Source organism: Haliotis rubra, unplaced genomic scaffold (genome assembly GCF_003918875.1).
Source record: "Haliotis rubra isolate DU_JTF1 unplaced genomic scaffold, ASM391887v1 Scf985, whole genome shotgun sequence".
Taxonomy (NCBI): Eukaryota; Metazoa; Mollusca; class Gastropoda; order Lepetellida; family Haliotidae; genus Haliotis; species Haliotis rubra.
Genome location: NW_025767729.1, coordinates 249,672 through 274,384, shown reverse-complemented (window position 1 = coordinate 274,384; position 24,713 = coordinate 249,672). Strand labels below are relative to the sequence as shown.

The 24,713-nt window shown below is 38.9% G+C and overlaps 1 protein-coding gene across 1 annotated transcript; it reads right to left on the bottom strand.

Annotated features, from left to right (window-relative positions):
• Positions 1 to 2,623: 2,623 nt before the first annotated feature.
• Positions 2,624 to 24,212, bottom strand: LOC124265580 (probable methyltransferase-like protein 24). The gene is made up of 6 exons (XM_046700367.1): positions 24,034 to 24,212; positions 8,669 to 8,765; positions 7,934 to 8,050; positions 7,079 to 7,150; positions 4,809 to 4,980; positions 2,624 to 3,010 (listed from the first exon to the last, which is right to left on the bottom strand). Exons 1-6 carry the CDS (start codon positions 24,164 to 24,166, stop codon positions 2,717 to 2,719), a joined length of 885 nt encoding a protein of 294 aa, XP_046556323.1. The 5' UTR covers positions 24,167 to 24,212; the 3' UTR covers positions 2,624 to 2,716.
• Positions 24,213 to 24,713: the final 501 nt, after the last annotated feature.

The window sequence follows — 24,713 nt, the reverse complement described above, 5'->3', positions numbered from 1 at the left end:
TACTCTTTCACTGTCTAGATGTGAGCATACTAAGGATATATATACAGTTTTTGACAACAATGGACAAGCGACGACTCAACAATGGACAGATAGAAAAACAGTAGCACTTCCTTGACCAGTTGATGTGATGGCAGACCCGGCCAAGGGGGAGACCAGTTAAGGTTATAAATGTCATATACAGTGATTAATTGCCTGACAAGTCAATGTACAATGCGGAAGTGATAAGGATTACAGAGAATACAGATTAGCGTCATTTTAATAATGACAATAAAGTCTCACATGTCTTGACTACATAGTTTTTTACTTTTTAAATATATGGACGATGGCTGTCCTGAATTAGTCCCTATAACACTTTGATTCAGAGTTAAGGTTTGACGTACCCGAATCCCAATTGGATCTTATGACTCCACACTCGCCATAGAAGTCTATCTAGGAGACGTTCCTGAGGATACAGAACGACAACTTTACCTGGGTTGACAATACACTGGGACCTCATGGCCAGTGACCAACGTTGCCGTACCGGCCTACAACTGGGGCCGACTCACTCACCGAGTTTGATATTCTCCGAAGTAAGCCTCTATGGAGTTCGTGTAGACACAGATTTACCTATTAACTCTCACCTATTTTCCTGTACGATAATCTAAATATTATCAGCCTCTTGTACACTGATAAAAAAATAAATGAAACACAATTAAAAAATGTCTTATAATATATATATATATATGGCAACTAGCATGGGATTAGGCGCGGTAGGTGTCGTGTTATTGTCCACTATTTTAGCCGCACCCATAGTGCTGGGCATTGAAATAACAGCTGGGTTGTCAGGGTTGGTAGGGTTGGTGTTTAAGTTTGCATCCCGCAGATTACATCGTAAAGCATTGAAACACAATGAAATTAGAATTCTAGCCGAAGCAAAGTTAAACACGATAAGCGATCATATTTCCACCGCACTCACTGACAGTAAAATCTCAGAGGAAGAGTTTCGTTTGGTACTCTCTGAACTCGCAAAATATCACAGAATGAAACAAGAGATTCGAACCAAGTCTCGTAAAAGCACTGCCATCAATGAAGACGAGAAAAAAAGGACATAAACCAAGGGATACAACAGGCCCAACAAGCCTTCATTACGAAAACCAAAGAAATCATACTAAATTAGGCGATTCACATTAAATTGTTTCCCGGAGATCAACATAGCGACCAGGAAAGTGTTGGCTCGCGGTCATAGGTACCAGAAGCCAGAGGTATTGATCATATCTCACGACACAATGTTGCCACGGCTCCAGAAGTAAACACAATAGTGTCACGTGACCAGGAAAGTGTTGGTTTGCAGTCATAGTGACCTGGACTTTGGCTGGGGATTCAAAAGTGGTATGTACAATAGCGAAAGAGATTAGGGCCTGATAAAAGCTTTATTTATGTAATAAATCTTTACAGAGGCTTTTTGTCAAAGTGATCTCGTACCGCTATTCTATACTGAACAGCAAAAGAAACGCAAGTTTCGAAAAACTGAAATCTCATGAAGGTAAGAGTTCATGTTTATGGAACGTTCATGGTAAAGTGACGTAATGATTCCAGATGAGATGATGTCATGCAACTTGACGTCCATACGAACCATTCACACAAACACAACAACAGTGCAACCAAACCATAATTTTAGCACGTACATCGACGGTTATGGATGAAAAGCATGGATTTCACTCTGAGGTATCCTTTATATAGGTTTGTGTCAAAAAACAGTTCAGTATTGACTCTAGGAGGTGTACACGCCACACAAACGATGCCTAGACTAACGACTGAGCAGAGGGGAATGGCCATTGGAAAGTTACACGGAGGTAGCTCTGCAACCGCTGTAGCTAGACAATTGGGTTGTCATCTTACCACAATTACACGACTTGCTCAATGTCATCAGCAAAGCGGGTCGCTGCTGATCGTCGCCGTACAGGACGGCAACGAGTGACAACTCATGCGCAAGATTGGTTCATCCGGGTCACTCATCTAAAGAACCGAACTCAAGCAGCAACAGTAACAACAGCCTTAGTTCTTGGGTCAAGGGGAGCAGTGCCAAGCGATACGATTAGGCGTCGTCTTTGGGCTGCTGGAATCCACTGCCGAATGCCATATGTGGGACCAATTTTGGCACGTCAACAACGCCGGCGACGTTTGCAGCCCTCACACAGCAAGGGTGTAGATGAATTATCTGGCTCAGAACAACATTAACGTCTCTTTCCCCGGATATGGCTCCCATTGAACATTCTGGGACGAAATTGGACGGCGGATAGCTGCAGGTAGACGAACACTCACACTTGCACAATTGGAATAGAGATTGGTGTTTTAGCGGAACCACTTGCCTAAGGCATTCTTTCAGACTCTAGTGAACTCAATGAGGCCACGTTGCACGGCCTGTGAGCAAGCTCAAGGTGTCTATACGCGCTACTAAACATACTGTCACTTTTCGCGTTCAGGGGTATCTCCATTTGACGGACTGTGATCAATTTGAACTTATTGCAATTCAATGTCAACAGCAACTTTTAGCTGTTAAATTGACAGTGTTTTCTATAGAATAAATGATTAGACATAATTTTGTTTGTATTCTATCAAAAACTTGACAAAAAGCCAGACTTTCTTTTGCTGTTCAGTATATATACTACTCAAACACACACACACACACACACACACACACACACACACGTGTGTGTCTTTCGAACACAATACAGTGTTAAGTGCCTTTATACAATATATTAACATAGTTAACATCTGCCTGGAAACGGAACGTCTTTTCTGCGTAGTTTCTGTTATGGAAATCAGCTCTGAATGTCCGTAATCCCTGCTTCTTCATGGCCATGACGCCTGCATAAAAGCCTAAGTATTCAGATTTGTTAGGATATGTCGGAAAGAGATGCCACTCCACACCAAACTGTCTGACTTTGGAGAAAAGTCCAGATGCCGCAATGTCCTTCACCGCCGGCCATTCGCTTGTTTCTATGTCAATCTTCAGAACATCAAGGTGTCTCTATAATGTATAATAGAGAACGTCAACGCCAGAGTATTGATTAATAGAGCAAATAGATTAGTCTAGATTATCGGCAAAACCGATTCGCGTGTGCGTGAAAAAGACACATTAGTGAAGACAATTGTAGATGTGATGTGATGACCCTAGGTAAGCAAGAGGCATTCACATTATAATGTCTGTTTTCTGTTCTTTGTCATATATACGGCCCATACACATACATTGTTCTGTATAACTGATTGCTGAAGCTCACCTTCCTGAAAGTAGAGGTGATATGGGGTTTTACGTCAACTTATGCCACTAAAATACACTTGAAGCGATGTCTGTGAGAGCATGCGTGCGTATGTGATCACCCTGCTGAGTACGGACACATGTGGGTTATTCTACAAACCCACTGAAATAACATGACATAGTTTACACACCACCCTGACACAGTATTCTGTCTTACAAAAACAGTACGGCATCCACACGCACTCACGCACACGCTCACGCCTTCCTCTCCATGTCTGATGACTTGACACGAAAGTATGATGTAACATGGTTCTGTTCAAGTGTCTGAAGATCGACGCGCTATTGTACAATACCCCATATTTTCATCGTTTCGGACATGTGTCACTTTGTCTTCCATGCCAGATGCGCCCCCGTGTCTATGTTATTGTCTTAAATATATCCCAGCACGAGCTGAATTCTACGTTCTGGTGATTTCGACGATTGCATTGCACGCGGGAGAGTACGTGTGCGATCGGAGTGCACAAACAGTTTCACTGTTAGGGTGGGTGCCCAGTCGCTGTCGTGAGAAGTTTTATTGACAATGAAAATCGGGAAGTAAAGTTATATATAAAGCAAATAAACATCAATAGTATTTACCCGAGATCGTTAATACCACTTACGATGCAAAATCAGTTCCCTTTGTAACAAAAAATAGCAAGCGAAAATTCAGTTAGATCAGTCGTCTGCTGGTGACAGGCAACATATATATAGAAGCCACGTGATCACAACAATCCCTCGCAGTGCGGAGTAAAAAGTATAGCTCATCGTCGAAAACACATACAAAATACCCAGATGTTTCGATCGGCACAGTTTCGCCGATACGATTTCATCAACGCTATTTTTGTAGGGAACACTTGATATTTTTGTGTGAAATAGATGAATATATCTTTTATCACTCAAGGTTAGTAAAATATAAACTATAAATGATATTACAGATAAAAAATACGTTTTTGTCTTACATCGTCGAAACCCCCTGACACCGGGGTACTGTAATCTATTCTGAAACCGGTTATCTGAATAGAAAGTACGTGTAAACGTTCATACCCGGCTTTGGTTCAGTTTTCAAACCAACAAACATTTACGGAAGATCAACCTCACAATGCCCAGGAATATGAGCAAAATCTAGATTTTAATAGCAATTACATGCAGTTACTCCTCCTCTAGTCTAGTAATGACCTTTCCATATTCTTATTAGTTTGCGAATGTCAGTTGTAGATACAGGTGTAGAACTTTGCTCTTGGGCAAACACTTCTGACCACCCGCCTAACTACCATGCCAGACTTCCTTGTTCATCATTAAATTTTAATATTTAAAAAAATATCATTTGTTATTACACAGAGTATATTGTTAGTACAGAGGCATTGATATAAACATACCTTTCACTGTGTTTGTTTCATTTTGTCTGTGTGTGCTTTAAGTTTGGACTGAGTTTCTAAAAACTCCCTCTAACTCGACATCCTCTAAACCGACATTTTTCCCCGTCCTGAGCGATGTCGGTTTAGAGGGAGTCCACTGTATAAGGTGTACGTACATTTGTATGACCAAGCATCTCCATGATAGTCTTGAGGCGTCTGATTTTCCAAGTTGTTGTCGTTTTGACGTATATGTCCTTAGTAGGAACATATGTATCGCTGTCATTCCCAGAGAGGCCCAGGTCATGGAAGTGGACATTCTTGCTTCTGTTGAACGACGTCTTTCCAATACTGTAAGACATGGTTTGTAACTGAAAATGTGACTATAACACGCCTCTCGATCATCTTCTTAAAGAGAGTATATTGGGGAAATGGTTATGAAAAGTAAATTGATTAGCAAAAACGAGCGAGAACACCGGGTGTTCTTCTAAAGATTACGTATGCCAGCACCCATAGCTACTAATAGCTCTGACATACAGCCTGTTGGTAATCGACTTTGGATCCTTAGACTAACTGACATTTTAGCTAACTGAGTGTCATTTAAAGACCTCTGCATAGTATAGTCTGTGTGCCGTGAAAACATACCGATGAATTTCACTTTAAACTAAAAAGTAAATCAAATTAAGTGAAATTAAGATTGCACATCCTCAGTATTTTACCTTGCCAAATGAACATTTAAATCTCTGAATTTTGTTCAACTTAGGATACAAGTTGTTTAACAAATCATAGATTCAAATCGCTATTATTGGGTTGTATTACAAGGGGGTAAGCGCAGTAGATGGAACAGTGAAACAAATGCACGTGCGGTACGTGATTAGCGTTAACTTAGACCAACCCTACTTGTCCTCGGTGTTTCATTTAAAGTGCATACCCCCTTGTAATACAAACCAATAATAGCCATCGTTTGTCAAACAACTTTTATCCTAAGTTGAATAAAATTCCAATGCACTCCAATGTTTCTAGGTTTGAACACTTTAACATTCACCCATTGACCCCAGTGAAATCGATGTGGAAATATGGCCTTGAATACTATTTTATACACTCTTGAAAAAGCCTTTTCAGCAGTTCATTTCGATATATTTTGACAGCAATCTTCATAAAGACAAATCCTGTGTTTGAATCCCGTCATCATGTCGTGGTTGGAATATAGTGCACGCAAACGCATCCCAAAATGTGTTTGTAAACGTTTGTCATAAAAAATGAAAATGTTACATGAAAAGTGCATGCAGAAAAGGTTTTCCACGTAATGCACGTGCAATGTATCGGACACATGAGTAGACACATTGACTATAAAAGGCCAAAACCAAATTCATAATTTCATTACGAAATTTACTACGAAAACGAAGATAAAAAATGCCAAGATTGAATTTGCTGACCGAGATATATATATTTGGACGTTTGAAAGCAGGGACGTCCCGTCTGACGTTACAAGACACTTCAACGTTCACCACAGCATCATATCACGATTATGACATCGATATACCCGTTTCAATTCGACCCAAGATGGTCGCAAAATTGGAAGACCAAGAGTGACCACTCCTGCTCAGGGCCGATTCATCCGAGTATTTCAACTACGTCACTGATTTGCTACAGCAACGGACACTGCAGGCCAGGTGCCGGGTCTTCGAAGAATTTCCGACCAAACCATCAGAAATCGCCTGAGAGAAGTGGGAATTCGAGCATATTGACAAAAAGTTGGACCTGTCCTGACACGACTATACCGACAACGACGTGTCCAGTGGTGCAACAGGGTACAGGCATGGAACCTGAGGAGCGCTTGGAACGCGTTTGGTTCAGCGATGACTCAGGGGCTTCGAACCCCACCTTTTGAAAATGACTAAAGACCACATTGAAGTTAGTGCTTTGCATTTGCGGAGCCAATGGGGGTTTGGGGATTCGAACCCCCTTTTGAAAATTTCTGGATCCGCCTATGCTATCTCTCCAAAGCAAACGTGAGCATCCTTCCCTGGCCTTCCAAATCGCCTGATCTGAACCCGATCGAGCATCTATGGGACGAGCCTGATAGACACGTCCGTAAACGTCACCTCAGACACTTGCACAACTTGCCAAAGCGTTGCAGGAGGAATGGCGAAGAATTCCCAGAGCAAAAACCCGATGATTTGTGCAATCCATTCCATGAAGGTGTCAAGCAGTGACGGCTGCAAGGGGTGGTGTCACCAGGTACTGACCTGAACGCCCCCTGACCTGAACGAGTCCACACATGTGCAGTGAATGAAATGAATTAATGCTGACAATGACAACAATACCTATGTTCATCAGTGTGGCGAATTTCCTTCATCTATGTTCAAGTTTAATCGACTTATGTACATTCAAATACGTCTAATACATTTGGTTTTGAAGAGTGTAATTATTATTCTATCATTCTTACCTCGGATCAAAAGAATGAACTTCACAATCTACGGTTCCCATTGCATCATCAAAAGACCAGTCAGTCCAAATCCTTCAATGAAAATACAATGCAACGGTTTAGATATATATATATATATATATATCTGGTTGGGTAGCCGTGACACTGGAACTTGAGTGAATGGATGAAGGTTGGGGAAGGGGCAGCTATTTCACATACTATGCTGCTGTTTAACATAGACACCACAATTGTACTTATTTACACCTTAAACCCAGGCAGGGAAACACCAACTTCTGTCTTACGTCTTTTGTTATGACATGACCGCTAACCTAACTCCACCCATCCGTCCTCTGGGTGCCTTCTGTCGGTTTAATCATGCGGTGGCGATCATTAACGAGGCGGTGTTATTAATGTGTACATCTCACAGGTGTCGGTGCACCCAACAATCTATATCAAATAACCACTAGATGGGTGAGTGAGTGAGTATGGTTTTACGCCGCTTTTAGCAATATACCAGCAATATCACTGCGGGGACACCAGAAATGGGCTTCACGCATTTTACCCATGTGGGGAATCGAACCCGCGTCTTCGGCGTGGCGAGCGAACGCTTTAATTAGGGTACCCCACCGCCCCAAGCCCCCAAGGCAGCATGGAGATATAAGCATGCCCATGTAAGGAAAAGTTAACAAGACATTCATTTGCATGTGTCATAAGGACCAAGAATTACAGATACAAAACAAAAATAAAAACATAAAAAAACGAAACATACAAATAAAACACCAGATTCGCCAAATACAAACATGTACTCTTGGTTTGTGTTGCTCGTGTTTCGCAAAAGGGAAAGTTGGAATGTACATGTTAATTCTTTATACTTACCCAAAGGAATAGACAAGACACGGTGGTTTGACCTCAAAGGTTTTATCGTTACATATGTGCCAGTTGCCCTTCTTCTCAATCTTACTGCATGTGTACTCCGGGGGTTTCTCCCAGTCCCTGTATATAGCGCACAATATGGTTATTAATGCCTCCACACACAAAAGCTATATTGTAATGTCTCCACACAAATCAATTTACTATAATCGTTGTAATGTTATTAATAATCGAACAATGTTTTTTTTCTCCAGTGTTATAGTATAACTTGCGTTTTGGTAGTAGATTAGTGAGTGAGTTAGTTGAACTCCGCTTTTGGCAATATTCCAGCAATATCACGGCGGGGGATACCAGAAATGGGCTTCACACATTGTACCCATTTGAGGAATCGGACCCGTGTCTTCAGCGTGACGACAGACAATTGAACGCTTTAACCACTAGGCTACCCCGCCGCCATCATCATAAGGAGGCGAGTTAATACTTAACGCCCCTCTGATCAGTAAGCAGGTAAGACAGAATGTACAACATGCACTGCAATGAGTGAAATATATTTTGTTTATATTTTAAATAAATACAGTGATAATCGAACAATGTCTGTCCTCCATTATGTTATCATTATATTCTTATAATTACGTTAGAGGACAACGAAATATCCCGCAAATATATTTCACTGAACTGCAGATGATTTGAGGGCTACCAATTGAATAGGACAGTGCCACTCAGATTTCAAACTTTACCTACCACTTTAAGAGGGAAGAAGCCTGCCACCACTCTGTAATCTTTAAAGGATCCTTGTTCTCATTAAGGTGCTCCACAGCGCCTTTCATCTGTGTAGACACTAGGAAGAAGTTGTTAATCTTTAACATTATATACTGAACAAAGTCCAACTTTTCAGACTATGAAAAACTATTATATGAAACACGTACCTGATGGATAGGACTACTATACCGAGAATAAAAAGTTAAGCGCCAGCCTATTTCAAAACTAAGATGTGAAGCTGTGGAGATGTTAGGCTAAAATAATTGGGAAGACCAATCAATATTTAGAGAAGGTTCATCTGGTAACTGATTTAGGGATATCATAAACATTTGCATTTACAATTAAAGGAAATATTGTTAAAGATATGATGGCACTGCTTTTAAAGCAAAATAACTATTCCTTTTCTGCTCATACAACACTATTAAACGTAGGTTTCACTTTTCAAAAATGACAATCATGTGACCATATAACAGTCATTTCTGATTTTCACTTTTCAAAAGAAGGTAACCTTTTTGAGGAAAACAAAAAGCCTGTTTTCCAAAGGCGCAAACATCCTGTTTCCATAATGGTTTTGTTTTTAAACTAAAAGTACTAAACCAAATTATGATAGTTGTTTTTTCCTGTAAGATTTCCTATGAGACAAACTATATTGGCAAAATATACTGGGTGGCGCTTAACTTTTTATTCACAGTATGTATAAAAAAATTATCGATCGAGTTTGATCCAGGAGAGCCTACTAAACATTTCTAGGTGCAATGTAATCCAAAATTATAGGGTTGGTATAAAGTTGGCCCTGCCCCTATGGCAAAATGCATGCAAATTGGTAGAGTGTGCAACATTGTGTGTGTTCCGAAAAATCCCCGATTTTTTTCTTTCTTCAAAATTGATGTTTTCATATAAAGACAGAATTTTCATGTAAAACATGACGATATATGTCACTATTTCAGTTAATCAACCTCCCTGTGTGTATATTTCAGAGGCCATAAATACAAAACACGATATACACTTTGACCATGACAGAAAAACTTAACATAATGTGTTAGATATTCATCGATATTGTGTTCTCATTAATCGATTTCACTGGGGTTAAGCATAGCACTTCGATAAGGAAATCGTCTCGTCACCCCTTCTACACGTTATGTCATGTCGAAGCGTTAAATAATAGATTGGGTGTTTCAAATTATGAACTAATTATGAAATTGTACCATGTATTCTTCTGAAAAAATACATGAAAGCATTAAAAAGGCAGACCTACGAGGTTGTCCAGCAAAACACTCAAACGAAAAATTCCCACACTATAATACCCCCACACGTATGAAAAGCAACAAGGGGCTGAATGTGACTGAAATATATATATATATATAAATATATCTTTATATATATAAAAAGAGGGAAAGTTCAACAAGACCAACACAAAAATTACACAGCATGAATTTCGCTCTAACGCGTCTTACTTCTATCGTTAAATTCGTGTTGTGTCATTATTTCAAGGATTTCTTTACACTTACACAAACAAACACATACAAAATTTCAAATCGCATATAACGTGATAAAAAATGTATATACCTTTGTTCATTTTCTCCATGTTAATATGAATGTAATTCAATGCCTGAAAGTTTGTGAAAATCAAATTTGACAAAGTCCAAGTTCGTCAAAGGGTTTGTTAGACATCCATTTAAACAATACAGTGGCAGTGGAAATGAATTACAGTTGTTTGCTCAGGGTGTGTAATAAAATATTTTCTCAGTCCACCAAAGAAGGAAATAATTCCAAGGTATCCTAGCACTAGATTGCAAGGATGACAATGCTTACTTAACAAGGAAATCGAAATCGAGTCTCACACGAATAGTTGATGCTGCATAATAAATTCATGGTTGAGGGATGGACAAATTGACAAGAGGTCACATATTTCATAATTGGTCATATATGTCCAATGGAATTTTGATGTTATGTACAGAGCAGAGCCATTTGTCAAATACTTATTTTAAATACACACTATCACTGTGTTCTCCACGAATGGCGAATAAGAAACAGTTGTTGTCGTTTTTTGTCCCTAGTACTATTGTTCATTACAAAAGTCATTACTTCTATATTCACATGTATGTGGTTTCAGATATAACTTATTGTAGCATTGTACGCATTGTTACATGTACTGGTGTTGCAACATCTTTAATTATCAAACTATGCATTGTAAAATGGGCCTCTGGAAATAACTGAAATAACTAAACTATTTCCACGAAAGGATCGTCCTGTACATAAAAGAATCGTATCAAAACATCCAATATTTTATAAAAAGAACTTCCATATGTTAGTTTGACCTAAATCAAGGCAAATGTTACTGATGAAGAATTACTTGTTTCACATTTGATGTTTAACGTCACAGTGAGCAATATCCAAGTTGTATGGCGGCGGTCTGAGAATTATCGAATCTGGACCAGACAATACAGTGTCAACATTATTGATTTGCGCAATTGTAATTGCAGGACATGTGTTAACCAAGTGAACAAGCCTTATCACCCAACCTGTTTAGTCGTCTCTTTCGACAAGCATGGATTTTAAGGCTAATCTTCCCGAGTCGCACCAACAACACGACAACGAAGAACGATAAAAAACATTCTAAGCAAACAAAACACGGACCATATGCACTATGACATACTAATGTCCTTCTAAACAAGGAATTATATACATTGATCATAAAGTCCTTTCCATCATGATTGTGATGATGTTTGTTCAACCATCAGAAATCACACACTCATATCGAATTTTTTAAAACAGCAACGCTGCTGCCACATAGTATATGCAATTATCTCAGTACATAGACGTGTCTGGGGTATCACTGTTGGCAGTACATAATCTAGGCTGTTTCAGCCACCATAATATCGAATTTCTATGAGCACAAGCCTCTTGGAATCGATGCGAAGGTTGGATACCTACTAAAATGTAAATTAATTGGTCATAACATATGGACAATGTGCATATTTGCTTCTGAAATTAGGTCGGGCGGATTATGTTTGCAAAGAGAAAATAATGTGAGAGCAACGCAACCTATCCTCAATATTTTAGGACGCCTGAACATGTTGAATTGTGCCTTGACAGTAACTAAAATGAAATCACTCCACCAGTATACTAGTACTACTCATAAACATGAACAATAAATATAACCCATGTAATAGTCATAAAATGCAGTATATTTTGTCTTTAACCTTGCAGCTTTAATATAAAGATGTAATTGGATATTCTGTATTCCCCACACAAAAAATAGCATTGTAGATAGGGTTTCACCGATGACAAACAGCTTGAGAAGTTTTTAAGATATATTATACTCTTAAAATCATGTATAAATCATTCATGTCACCTTTGTTTGATTACTGAAGCCACATATGGGACACATATGAACACATTATTTGTTTGGAGACAAGATAGCTTTGCATAAAAAAGCTATTTTCTAAATGATCTGAAGCCATAATTTCAATGCAGGGGGGCCCAAAATGGGTTTTATCAGTTCCTATGAACAATAACAAGAAGTCTGAAATATCAGTGTGCCATAATGACTTATATATAACTATCAGTTTATTTACATACAAATATTATCAGTTTTACAACAGGTATTCATGATGAAGAAACATGTCAACATTAATCACAAGGTTTTAACTTCAAGGGGCCCAATTAGGGTTGCAATACATTGTGGACAGTAATTCAATTACTTGCCAATTGATTACAAAAAAACCTCATTATTCACAATTTTCTTTGCACATATAAACTGTAGGTCAATTTTACAACATGTACTTATGATAACCAATCATGTCCCACTAAAAGTCACAGGTCTCAACCTCAAAGGGGCCTATTTCAGGTGAAATTACATTCTTGGCACAGCTTGATTTTGACACCAAGTAAGTGTTAAAAGTCAGTATTCAAAAATCTTCAAAAAGTTATTATTCACAACTCATTCACTGCAAGGATATATAAAACATCCACTTTCACTTTTCATCCACATGGTCATCAATCTCTGAATCAGTTTCTGAATCACTGTCAAAAAACTGAAGCATTCAACCGTGTATCACTAGAGTTGCTGGAAACAGGCATATTGTCTTGGTGTCTGCAATACCCAGATCTTCTCTCAACTGAAAAACAGATGAGTTTATATCAAAAGAGAATTCTGTTTTAAACACTTTGATATTATAAATCTATTCAAGGGTAACATTACTTATTTATTTTCAAATGTCAGTAGTCTGGCTGTGAAGGCTTATGCAGATTTAATCACCACTGAGGCATCAGTACTTCCGAAATTCTGTCACATTATATTAGAAAATTGAAAACAAAAAATATTGATTATTTTTTAACACACATATTATGCTTACCTTCAACCTCAAGTTTCACGCTGTCATCTTCATGAAATGACACTCCTAAAATCAGTCCAAGCAAATTTCTCTTATCTGAAAACAAATATTTGAAATCATAAAAGAATTATCATTATGTTCAAGAAATTGGTGCTTTCTAATTTTTCTAATGCTAAATATGTCAATAGTGTAGTTATATAGGGAAGGGAATTGACATCCAATAGCATAATCAATTGTTGAGGCCACCTTTTGATCAATTATAGATATAAGATAAAAACAACTGTTAGAGCACATGAAAACAAAGGTAATCAGTTCTCAGTTTCAATATGACAATTGAAACCAATAGTCATTGATTCTGTTAACATATTTTTAAGAAGAAATAGTGAACGCTTTAATTGATTATGTGTTTTGGTTATCGGTAATTGACTGGCAGCCCACAAAATACCCATGAACTAATTATTTGTTTGATCAGTACACCACTAATTACCAGCCCTGGACAGTTTGTAAATATGTACTTAAAGAAATTACCATACTAACATTTTGAAACAATGCTTACCTTCTCCAGGTTCTTTATTGTGTGGGAACAAAGGCAACGAGACAGAGTGGAAAAGTCAGTGTCTTCAGGCTTAAAAAAAATTTACATGATGTTAATTCAAGTTTGTTTGAACAGTGTAACTTACCAAACTTAAAAATTTTTTATTATAAAATTTGGATTTCATGTGTACAAGTTAAGTTAAACATTGTAAATTGGCTCACCAAAGTATTGAAAAAAAAAACAAACAACCCATCTTTAACCTGCATGTCGGATAACAGAAAATATTCATAGGCTATCACTGTAACCACTAGGCTACAAATTCTACTATTACCACTTGTCACTTTAAGCTTATATATTACACCTGGCAACAATGTGTCACTTGGCGTCTGCTTGCTTTTCATCATCTGCTAGACCTTGATACAATGTTCTTATTCTAGCACATATTAAATGTAGCCTAATATACCCTAGAAAACATCAAGGTCCATTATTTTTGTTAAAATGTGTATGTTTATACACAGTTACATCCTGTGGAATGCCAGTGTTATTTGACAGTGTAAGTTGACACAGAGGGGTTTGCTAAACAGATGATAGACCAAATATGATAAAATTCTAGCATAATTACAAAGATTCTCACCTTTAGTATGCTGCCTGATCATATTGTGAAAAATCTTCTGATGTCTTCTTACTTTTCCAGCAGAGATCAACAGGGTCTCCCCAAAACTACCAACTACCCTTGTTTACCTCAAAGTAATCAGCCTTGAGAGTCCCTTACGATATTGAATTTTTTAATAAACATGCTTGATAAGTTCATTTTAGTGCTCTAAAACATTCAAAATAAATAATGAATCTGGTATAGTTGTGTAAATGTGACGGATAGCTTTCAGAGATATTACTTTACGCCAGTGTTTATTTTTGAGATGTTGTATGGGGCAATTTCATATAACAGAAAAATGTACTTTTTGAGCAAAGGCAAAAGCGTGACCCACCACAATATTTTAGGAGTGCATTTTACTTTACTCTTCATGTAAGGTGCAAAAATTGGGATAAATCATGCTTTTGCTCACACTTTTTTATCACTCTGAAAGTATGAAAATGTAGGTTTTTCGAAGATATTGTAAAATAGGTAAACTTTGAGGTCTTCAAAGAGGAAAAAAACAGCACTAAAACATAAAAAAGGCATATGGTGGTAATTGCAACAATTTATTTTAAAATTTTATGCTAAAATTATCATGTTGTAGAACTTTGAATATCATGAAATTTTGTGGGCCAATAAGGGACTTTATCATACCTTGTCCTTTACAAAACGTTCTTTCAAAAAGAACCTTATACAGTGTAACTCTTTCTTGCCAAGCACTGTAGAACTTTGGAACCTTTTACCGGATGATATTAAACAAAATAATCTTCGAAATCTTTCACAGATAAAATCTCACACAACCCATGTATTACATTTGCATATGATACACATTTCTGGAAACAGATTCTGTCAAATTATGCACTGTAGACTTCGATTAGGATGTAGTGATCTGAATCCGCACAAAGTTAATCGCTTTATATCTAATGACCGTTCTTGTTCTTGTTGAGTTATTTGTGAAGATAATTTACATTACTTTCTTATGTGTCCAAATTATGATAATTTAACAAATGATATGCATTTTTATAGAAATGGGTACAACCTCAAATCAGTCCTATATGGAAATACTGAAGCATCAGAAATTGAAAATTTGCAAATTGTTAAATCTGTTCATTCTTGTATCTTGTCGGCTTAAGATTTAAGAATTAAAGTTCTGAAATGCTATGTAATACATAACTGTAAACCTACTGTAAATGAATTTATTTCATTTGCTCAAATTCAACGTCATTTCATAATTTCTGTGTGTTACCGTTACTGTGTGTTATATGTATATAATAAATGCTTTTGTATTTGAACAGCATTAAGATAAGCATTTGGCTTGTTTGCCAATCCTATTCAACATTAAATGAATAAAATACGTTTAAACCAAATATTCTCAAATCCAAAGGAAATAGCCGATCCAGTTAAAGATGAAAACTTCAGTTTAATTTCCCGTACATGTCATGTCATGATGCCTTTGACTCAAGGGCTAAGATACTGAAAACAAGACGTCCAAAGAAGGAAGTAAGGAGGTTACGCCAGGTCAAAGTTATTCGTATCAGTGAATGAGACGGCCCTTGATATATAACAGGACACGTCAATACATAGTGCGAATTAGTGCTGGTTGCTGGGGACAGTGAATCCACATTGCTAGATATCCCGGTAGTGCAGTCTAGTCAATGTTAAACGTCCGTGTCAGGGAATGAACAATTTTGATTATATGAACTATCAGTTAACGAGTCGTTGAAAGGGTGCGCCGCATTTGTCATAACACGGGAAATGCCAGATGAGACTAATGCAGGGATCATTTTGGACCGCGCCCATGCGCCATACGCGCATTGAAATATACTGAGGGAAACAAATGACGGAACACCTCCTCATGGCAGTGTTCCTTTATTTATTCTCAGATTTCCTCCCACAGCGCTATTAAAAGCTGTTGATGAAAACTGGAAAACATTAAAGGAACCCTTGAATTTTCTTGTGTTCCTTTATTTGTGTCTTCCAGTATATGTAACGGCACATTATGGCGCATATCAATCCCACCTGACGCAATACAACTCAACACCTTGGGCCTACTAAAATGATAAATCGTATTTACCCCATTATTATCATGATGTATATTTTGTCCAGATGACATGGGAAGTTTTAGATAAAATTTACACGTTTCCATTCACGTTATATCTCCTGATCTGCTATGCAGCGATTAAGATTACCGTGACTGTATATTTTGTCGTAAACTAAGCCGGGAAAAAAATCAGCCGTGCATCCGCTTCCTCCAAATCTCCCGGTGATTTGGTTAAAACATACCTTATACAATAACGTCAAACAATGTAGAAAAAGTTATGTTGACATACTGTAGTCAAATTCCAACAAATATGACTAGCAATGAAGTAAGGCATTAATGATAAATGTTACTAACTGTTTTTCCATTCATCTAAAGGTACTTTCAAGGCATCCATATCGTTCAGGTCACCAGGCTTGCAGTAATTAACAGTGAGTTGGCCCACTGCCGAAATATTAACACAAGATCTCGCTGAAAATATCGTATACAACACTGAATGAAATTTTGAATACAATTATTACAATATGCACATGGATCGTACTTACCAAAACACACACACACACACACCTCTGTGTTAAAACAGTGATATTATCAGAAAGGTGTCACAACTTTCCTTCTTCTACAGAGGCCGTGTTGCCTAATTATCTGATGGAAGATTGACAACAGAAGAACAAACAATGTAGGCAATATATTAATTTGTATCCTCTGTACGTGAGAAATACCAACACTCTTGATTTGATCTAAAATAAAAACCTGCTGACCCCCCGACAGGTTTGTGTTTGGCTGCTACTACGTTGCTGGGAAATAGGGCCACTCATTTGTAACGGCATAGGCTCAGGGTCCTAGATCCACACTCCAACATTATACCCGCTTATGTTCTACCAGTGACACGATTCCAGCTTTCCAAATAGTCCCTAAAAGCACGTAAACATTAGTTGTGTCACTGGTAGCAGCATGTTTTCTAGCCTGTGTCAGCCGCTACCATATCGATTTCCCATAGCCACATTTAACAGAGGTACAGATAAGCTGCGTATCTGCGTAACTTACGCAAATATTTATGTTTGTTGCGTACAAGTACGCTTGATTTTTTGTAAATACTCAATAGCTTTGCTCTTACATGCGTAAACACGCAATGTCAAATCTTAGCTTGCGTACCGGCGAATTAGTTCCTGTAATAAAAGTCTGAAAACCGATGTCGACTATCCTTGCATGGTTTCCCTAGCTGAGCGAATGTTGTTACCTCCCTATATACTCCCCCTCCGCACATACTCTTAGGCAGTGTCTGTTACGCGACAGCGATGCCTATAGAACTATATTTACTGATTTCACTGCGCTGTTAGGAGTACATTACCATGTGACTATTTTGTTGAAATATGGCGTACAAACAACGGGTTAGGAAATCATCAACTCCAAAACCTCAAACAAATACTTTATTTATGTACATGCAAGATAAGGAATCCAAACAAGTAGTGAGTTGTATTAAAAACATTCTTATTGTACACTGCGAGGGACCTGGTAGGAAAAGACGACACAGCGGGGATACTGTATCAAAGAAGACAGTGGCCGAATGGAAAAGCAAATTCCCATGGCTTCAGTTTTCCGAGAAAGAAGGCCAGATGGTTATGGCTTGTAGCATATGCCGCAAGTATCAAGTATCTTTAAAGCTGTCAACTGTGTGGTCGTGTGAAGGGACTAGTAACATTCAGATGTCAAGCATTACTCGTCACAAAGATAGCATCAAACACAAACAAGCCAGTGAAAAGAACGCCTTTGAAGACAGAAATGAACTTGAATATGATGATGGTGATAAAAACTTCGCATCTGTTTCTAAAGATGACAGGATATTGTTTAATACAGTATACTATGCTGACTATTCTGAATCGCCGTCAGTGAATACAAATGATTTGTTAGATTTACAGAGACTGAATGGACTTGATGTTAAATACAAAAATTTGAGCTGGGACACAGTTACTGAAATTCTGCAGCGTATTTCAAAAGTGTTGACAACACATGTAGTAGATGATATTAAAGCATCCCCTGTGTTTGCTGTCATGCTTGATGAAAGCACAGACATTACAGTTGACAAGAGACTGTCTGTGTGTGTGCAATACATAACGCATGGGGAAGCAGTCACAACATTTTTGTGTAACACACACCTAGATGATGGATGTGCCCACACAGTTGTTAGGGGTGTTGTGTCGGAGTTCGAGAATGGGACTTAAGTTGAGTAATTGCACTTCACTAGCTACCGATCGTGCTGCCGTAATGATGGGGAAGCGCACTGGAGTCGGGAAATGGAAGCCAAATATTCCCCATTTTGTGTTCAAACTCACAGTGTTGCTCATAGACTGAACTTAGATGCTATCAAGAAGATGGATTACCTACTTAAATACAGAGAGAAATTTAACAGTTTGTATTTCTTCATAACGGAATCAAGCAATAGGACAACAACACTGAAAGAGATACAGAATCTTTTAGATGAACCTGAACTCTCAATCAAGGAAGCACACTCAATCAGATGGCTAGGTTTGAAGTCTGCAGTAGAGGCTGTTTTTGAATGCTATTCGTCAGTGTTGGCAACTCTCTCCAAGTTTGCAGAAGAAAAGTGTGCCTCTTCAAAAGGACTGTTCAAGTATTTCAGTGACTACAAGGTCATCATGACTGCGGCATGCATGTTAGATGTCCATACAGAACTGGCGCTTTTGAGCTGTGAGCTGCAAAAGAAAAACCTGCTGTTGAGTGAATTTGAGCCATTTATTGATTCTACACTGGAGAAATTGGAAGAAACTGATGGACAAGCACTGGTAGATATCAAGGAGAAAATTACCAAGAAGGAAATCTATTGTGAAGAAAAGGTTACATACAGATGTACCATGGATGGTGAGTTCAAACGGCTGCGGCAAGAGTATCTTAAGAATGTTTGCAAAAACATAAGATCCAGATTTCGGCAAGAGGACCGACAAATCCTTAATGACTTCTCTCAAGTATTTGAACTCTGCATGGCTAATGCAGACAAGTCAAGATCTGATGATGCTTTGGCTCATTTGGCTGAGTTTTATGGAACTGAGAAGAATGTCAAAGTTGTTGAGGGGGACAAGCAGCAAGGGTATGAGGAGAATGTACAGAATGTGGAACCTCTACTGAATAGAGCACAACTGATGGATGAGTGGCCTCGTCTACGATCGATGATGAAAGGGGCTTATTCAACGTGCGAATTCAGTCAAGTGTGCAGAAGAGTGATAAATGTTCACTCATCTTTGTTGCCCAACTGTTGCCTATTGGCAAAAATAGGGTTGTGTATGACAATAACAAGTGTGGAATGTGAGCGGTCCTTTAGTGCCCAAAATCGTCTGAAGTCAAAGTACAGATCTTCTATATCATCACAAAAGCTTGACACCTTGCTGAAGATCAAGATGCTTGGTCCCAAGTTTGAAGTCTAAGATTGTACCCCTGCTGTGCATGTGGTTGATACAGAAAAGGCGAAGAAAATCCCGCTTTGAAGCTGACTATAAAGCTAGACCTGTCAAAGTGAGGAAATTTGTTTCACCAAGCGTTGGGTCCTTGGGAGAGACTGACAGTTTTACTCCAGTATTCGAGACATAAACCTCCATCTTATAATTGTTTTGCATCAGTGTCAGACAGTTAAATAATTTGGTGTATAATCATGCATATCTAATCTTTGATGTTTGTATTAAACTGAATGCAGAATGTATCATGTTTTAGTTGTTTTTAACATTCACCAAACCTCAAATATCAATCAAATAAAAATAACAAACACGTAAACTAAAATTTAATCTTTATTATATTGTTACAATTAATTGGAAATGGCAAAATACCCAATTAAGTGTGAGTGAGATGGGTACAATTTATTTGGTTACTAAAAGGAAAATTAGGATACCCTATTGAGATGAACACAAGCGAGTATATCACCCAATGACCCAAAAAGTTATCTGTAGCTCTGGCTATGAGTATAAGCCCTTTGAAATCCTTGGCAAATATTTGGTAACCATTAAATGTTGACGTCAGCGATAAAGAATACCCAGTCTCGACTCTCCTCAGACACATATTCAATTTGGTCTAAAGGGCTAAAAAGTGTGAAAATCACAGGAATGGACACCAGGTGTTCGTGTAAAGGGTACGCATGTCCTGCCCTAAAGGTATCAATTGGAATTCACACAAATTGCCTAAATAATGTAAAACTCACACAGCCCGACGCGACACATCATACTCAGGCCATGGCGAACAAATCAGACAAACAAGCGACTAGAATATTGTGTTGCAAATTTTGAATTACGACTATTTTGTAGAGGAGCAGAGAATTTGCTTACCAGAAAAGAAACATATTTTGGAAATAGATCCCAGAGTGGGTATCGACCCGTGAAGATCCGGGTTAGAATTGATCTTCAGTAACCCACGCTTGTTGTAAGAGGCGACAAACGGGATCGGGTGGTCAGGCTCGCTGGCTTGGTTGACACATGAACCTCAGACACATTATACTGACTCCGAGCCGACCAGTCCTTGTTTTACCCATCAATGCCGAGCGCCAGGCAGGGACCAACAAGTACCATATTTTAACGTATTTTGCTCGAACCCGCGACCTTCAGCTCTCCGGGCGGACGCTCTAGCCACTACACCACGGAGGCGGTCTTCTCACCGACTGATCATGCCAGACAAAGGGGACATAAATTGAAACAAATACGTCGTTTGAATATATGAAGTTTTAATGAAACTTATTCAAATGGTTTGCTCTATGACAATACCATGAGCTAGCCCAAGCCAAACCTGTTTACTGTTTCTTCAATATGATAAATACACACACACAAAAAAAACTTTAACCCTACCACAATGTTGAAACTAAGGTCAGCTTAATCTTTCCCCACCTATATCTAGCTGGAGAATGCCAAGCGACCAGATCATAAACATGCATTTTAAAGGTTAATTTACCATGTTATCTTAGCTCAATGTCCGATCCAAAAGAGTTTTTTCTCAAGGTGAGGTTGGAGAAAGGGAACACATAAAAGTACGAATGACTATACAAGATATACTGTTAGCACAGCCTAATGGATATAGAAGGTCAAACGATGAACAATCTCGATTTTCTGCTGTACATAAAAGCATCCACCTCAGCATAAGGAATGTGAGATATGACGTATTTCCCGATATATCGACAGCTAGTAAAAGGAACACATTTACGATTACAATGAATGGTTGCTTTGTGTGTCATGTGGTGATCGCAAGATACTGACCAAGGGCGTTTGTTTGCGCCCTGGGAAGGTAGTACAGGAAGGTTCACAACGGAAGACAAAAGTCAACGGGAAGAGTTAATGACGACGGCAGGGCTCCATGTTTGTTATAGTTTTGGCGAGTCTCGCGAGGCGCTACTTCTGGTACTAAACTGATTCCCGGCTTCCTTTCCGCGCCAACTTGCGAAATGCGGGACGGAGCCCAGCTTACTTCCGGTACCAGATTTCCGGTGACAAGCGTATATTCAAGAACTAGTTCTGGTTCCAAATTGCGTGGCCGCCAAATATGACTAAGTGTACTTTTTTTTTTGTCACCGGGAGCGCGAAGGTCTCGCGAATCTATAATGGTCGAAATGGTACAAGTTAATGGTAAACCCGAAACAGAACGCACAACGGGACGGAGTGGCCAATGTTCCCGGTGCAGAGACTCTCTCAGTCACTTACACACATGCAGAAGTCGGACGGCAATTCTTCATCGTCGAGGCGACGGCCTTGGCGACTAGCCCGCACAATCTGTCCGCATCTGTCGATGACCTGGGCCCGTCTCTAGACTGGAGACCGTCTCTCCGACTGGTGAGGTGCAATGGGGTTTAACGTCGTACTTAAGAATATTTCTCTCATGTGACGACGTGCATGCGTATGTATGTATGTGTGGCTGCTTGTACTAGCCCAGACTTAAGCTGGTTTTATATTGTTGGCTCACTGAGATACCATGCCGCAGTAAAGCATGAATCGTCCTCTCAGACACATTATACTGGCTCCGAGCTGACCAGTCCTTGTTTTACCCATTAATGCCGAGCGCCAGGAAGGGACCAACAAGTACCATATTTTAAGGTATTTTACTATAGAGCGGTCGGGGTCAACGCTCTCTACACCACTCTAACCACTACACCACGGAATCGGTCTTCTCTCCGACTGATCATGCCAGATAGTGCACTTTGGACATAAATTGAAACAAATAGGGCGTTTGAATATATGACGTTTCAAAGAAACTTTTTGAAATGGTTTGCTCTGTGACAATACCATCGGTTATCCCAAACCAAACCTCTTTACTTTTGAAAAATGTAAATAATTTTAGTTTAATAAAGTTTAATGCAAGTGAATTATCCCAAGTGTGTAGATCCATGCTCATGCTGTAGATCACTGGATTGTTTGGTCAAGACTCGATTATTTACAGACCGCCGTCATATAGCTGGAATAGTGCGGCGTTGAACAACAAACCAACAGCAAGTGAAATACTGCCGTGATTTCTTTCACAGTTTCCACTGTGTTCAACAGAATACAATACAACTGAACTGTTGTTGTGTCAAATGCCATGCCATATTAAAAAGACTAAAGCTTTTCCAACTAGTAAATCTCTAACCCTAATCCTTGTTTGGTCCTCAGGAAGCCATGATTGTTGTTACGTGACTAACGGGACGGGGTGGTCAGACTCGCTTACGAGATTAATGCGTTCGATCGTACACATTTGCGGAGATCGACGCTCATTATGTCAATCACCGGATTGTCTGGTCCAGATTTCATTATGTACAGGCCGCCGCCATATATCAGAGTGCAACAAGCCCACAAACACAAAATTAACTAGTTTGTCATGTCAAGGATAGCTGTGACTTGTTCAGTGGGTCAACGAGCTAAATTGAACATGTACAGTGTTTCAATGAACTTCGATTTTCATCCGAAGCGTAAACAGGGAGCTAAAGGCATCAGAATGGTATGACTGCAAATCAGTTGTAGGTACATTACCAAATAGTTCTCTTTAAACGCATTTTCATTGTTACAATTTTTCTCATTGTTTACAACAATTATTTCAGCCAGTATTGTTTAAGATGCCCAACGGTAAGTACCTATATATTTCTAGGTCTATGTGTGTTGTAAGTTCGTTATCTGCGACTGAGAGATTACCTCTAAGTTTTTGAGGCAGCGATCACTTTTACATTGAGAAAAAGCATTTAATGAGCGAATAGACGGCGGTTGCTAGGACAACCAGTTCACAATTTGCCAGCTTCCTTTTTCTTACTTCAATTGTTTGCTGGCATCTCCTTATGTTCATACAATCACCGCAAAGAAAGATGACGAACAGTCATCAATAGTGCAGTTTACATTCACATAACACGCCAAATCTGACATAAATTGTAAATTTTTGAATGTTGTTAAAACTAACTGGACAGTTTATTGGAACAATACACTGGCTATTCCGTAAACAGTCAAACTATCCATCGACTAAGAGACCTGATGTCGACAGAATAAAAGAAATTTTGTCACTGGTAAATGGTAGAAAGGACACATATTTTTCGCTTCCTCAGCTGATAACAGAGAAAACCCAGGAAATGACACTGACCACAAAGAGTTGGTACAATCTTATCGGCATGACAGTTCACATGCCTCACAGGTACAGCGTGCAGGCTAGTTTTGCAGAAGAACGAGAGATTGTTGCTGGAAAAGAGGTCACGCTGACTTAAAATGCCTCTGATGTTTGTAATGTTACATTATAAGCGACACCCAGATTCTGTTATCGTGATTCATCTCAGCTCAATGATTCCGGTATGGTTATTTGTGTTACCTTCACTTGAAATCATCCGCATGATGGTGTTCTTTGTGTATCCGATCTGATCCTGGGTAATATATAGAACTACAACAGCAAGTAATGCCGCACCAGCAAGAGATATGACGACCGTCCTAGATCCGACAGCCATCTTACCTGTTTGAGCCTGCACTAGCTTATCAGCGTCCTGGTGGATTGTGTGCTGTATACGATACGCCTGCTGTCCTGCTTGTGTATACATGAACTCACGAACTATCAACGATCGGGCGATGTATACGCTTGAAGGTGTTGATGCATGGATGATAGTGAGTGAGTAAGTTTAGTTTTACGCCACACACAACGATATTAATTCCAGCTATATGGCGGTAGTCTGTAAATAATCGATTCTGGACCAGACAACTTAGTGGATATTCGTAAAAAGCGTTCCTAAGGACGTAACTCTGTGGGGTTTGCTTCAAATAATGTAATAGGGGTCGATTTATTGCAATGTTGCATAAATTCATTCGAACATTTTAATTTAATATTGTAATCTAAATACGTATTTTAGGGGGAATAATTTATATGGTAGCGTCCCTGAGGGCTGATAGTTAGTATTATTGAGATAATATTTTAGAGAAATAAGGTGTGACATAGTGCCTTCAACAGCACAGCTCTGTGACATTTTGCATCCTCGTAATGGCCATGAATCATATCCTGCC

Excerpts from the sequence above, each read along its gene's own strand:
- LOC124265580 (XM_046700367.1), bottom strand. The coding sequence starts at position 24,166 with ATGGCTGTCGGATCTAGGACGGTCGTCATATCTCTTGCTGGTGCGGCA. Across the intron at positions 8,766-24,033 it reads GCGGATGATTTCAAGTGAAG|TGTCTACACAGATGAAAGGC; the intron begins GTAACACAAATA and ends ACTTCTTCCTAG. Across the intron at positions 3,011-4,808 it reads AGATGCTTGGTCATACAAAT|AGACACCTTGATGTTCTGAA; the intron begins GTACGTACACCT and ends TATACATTATAG.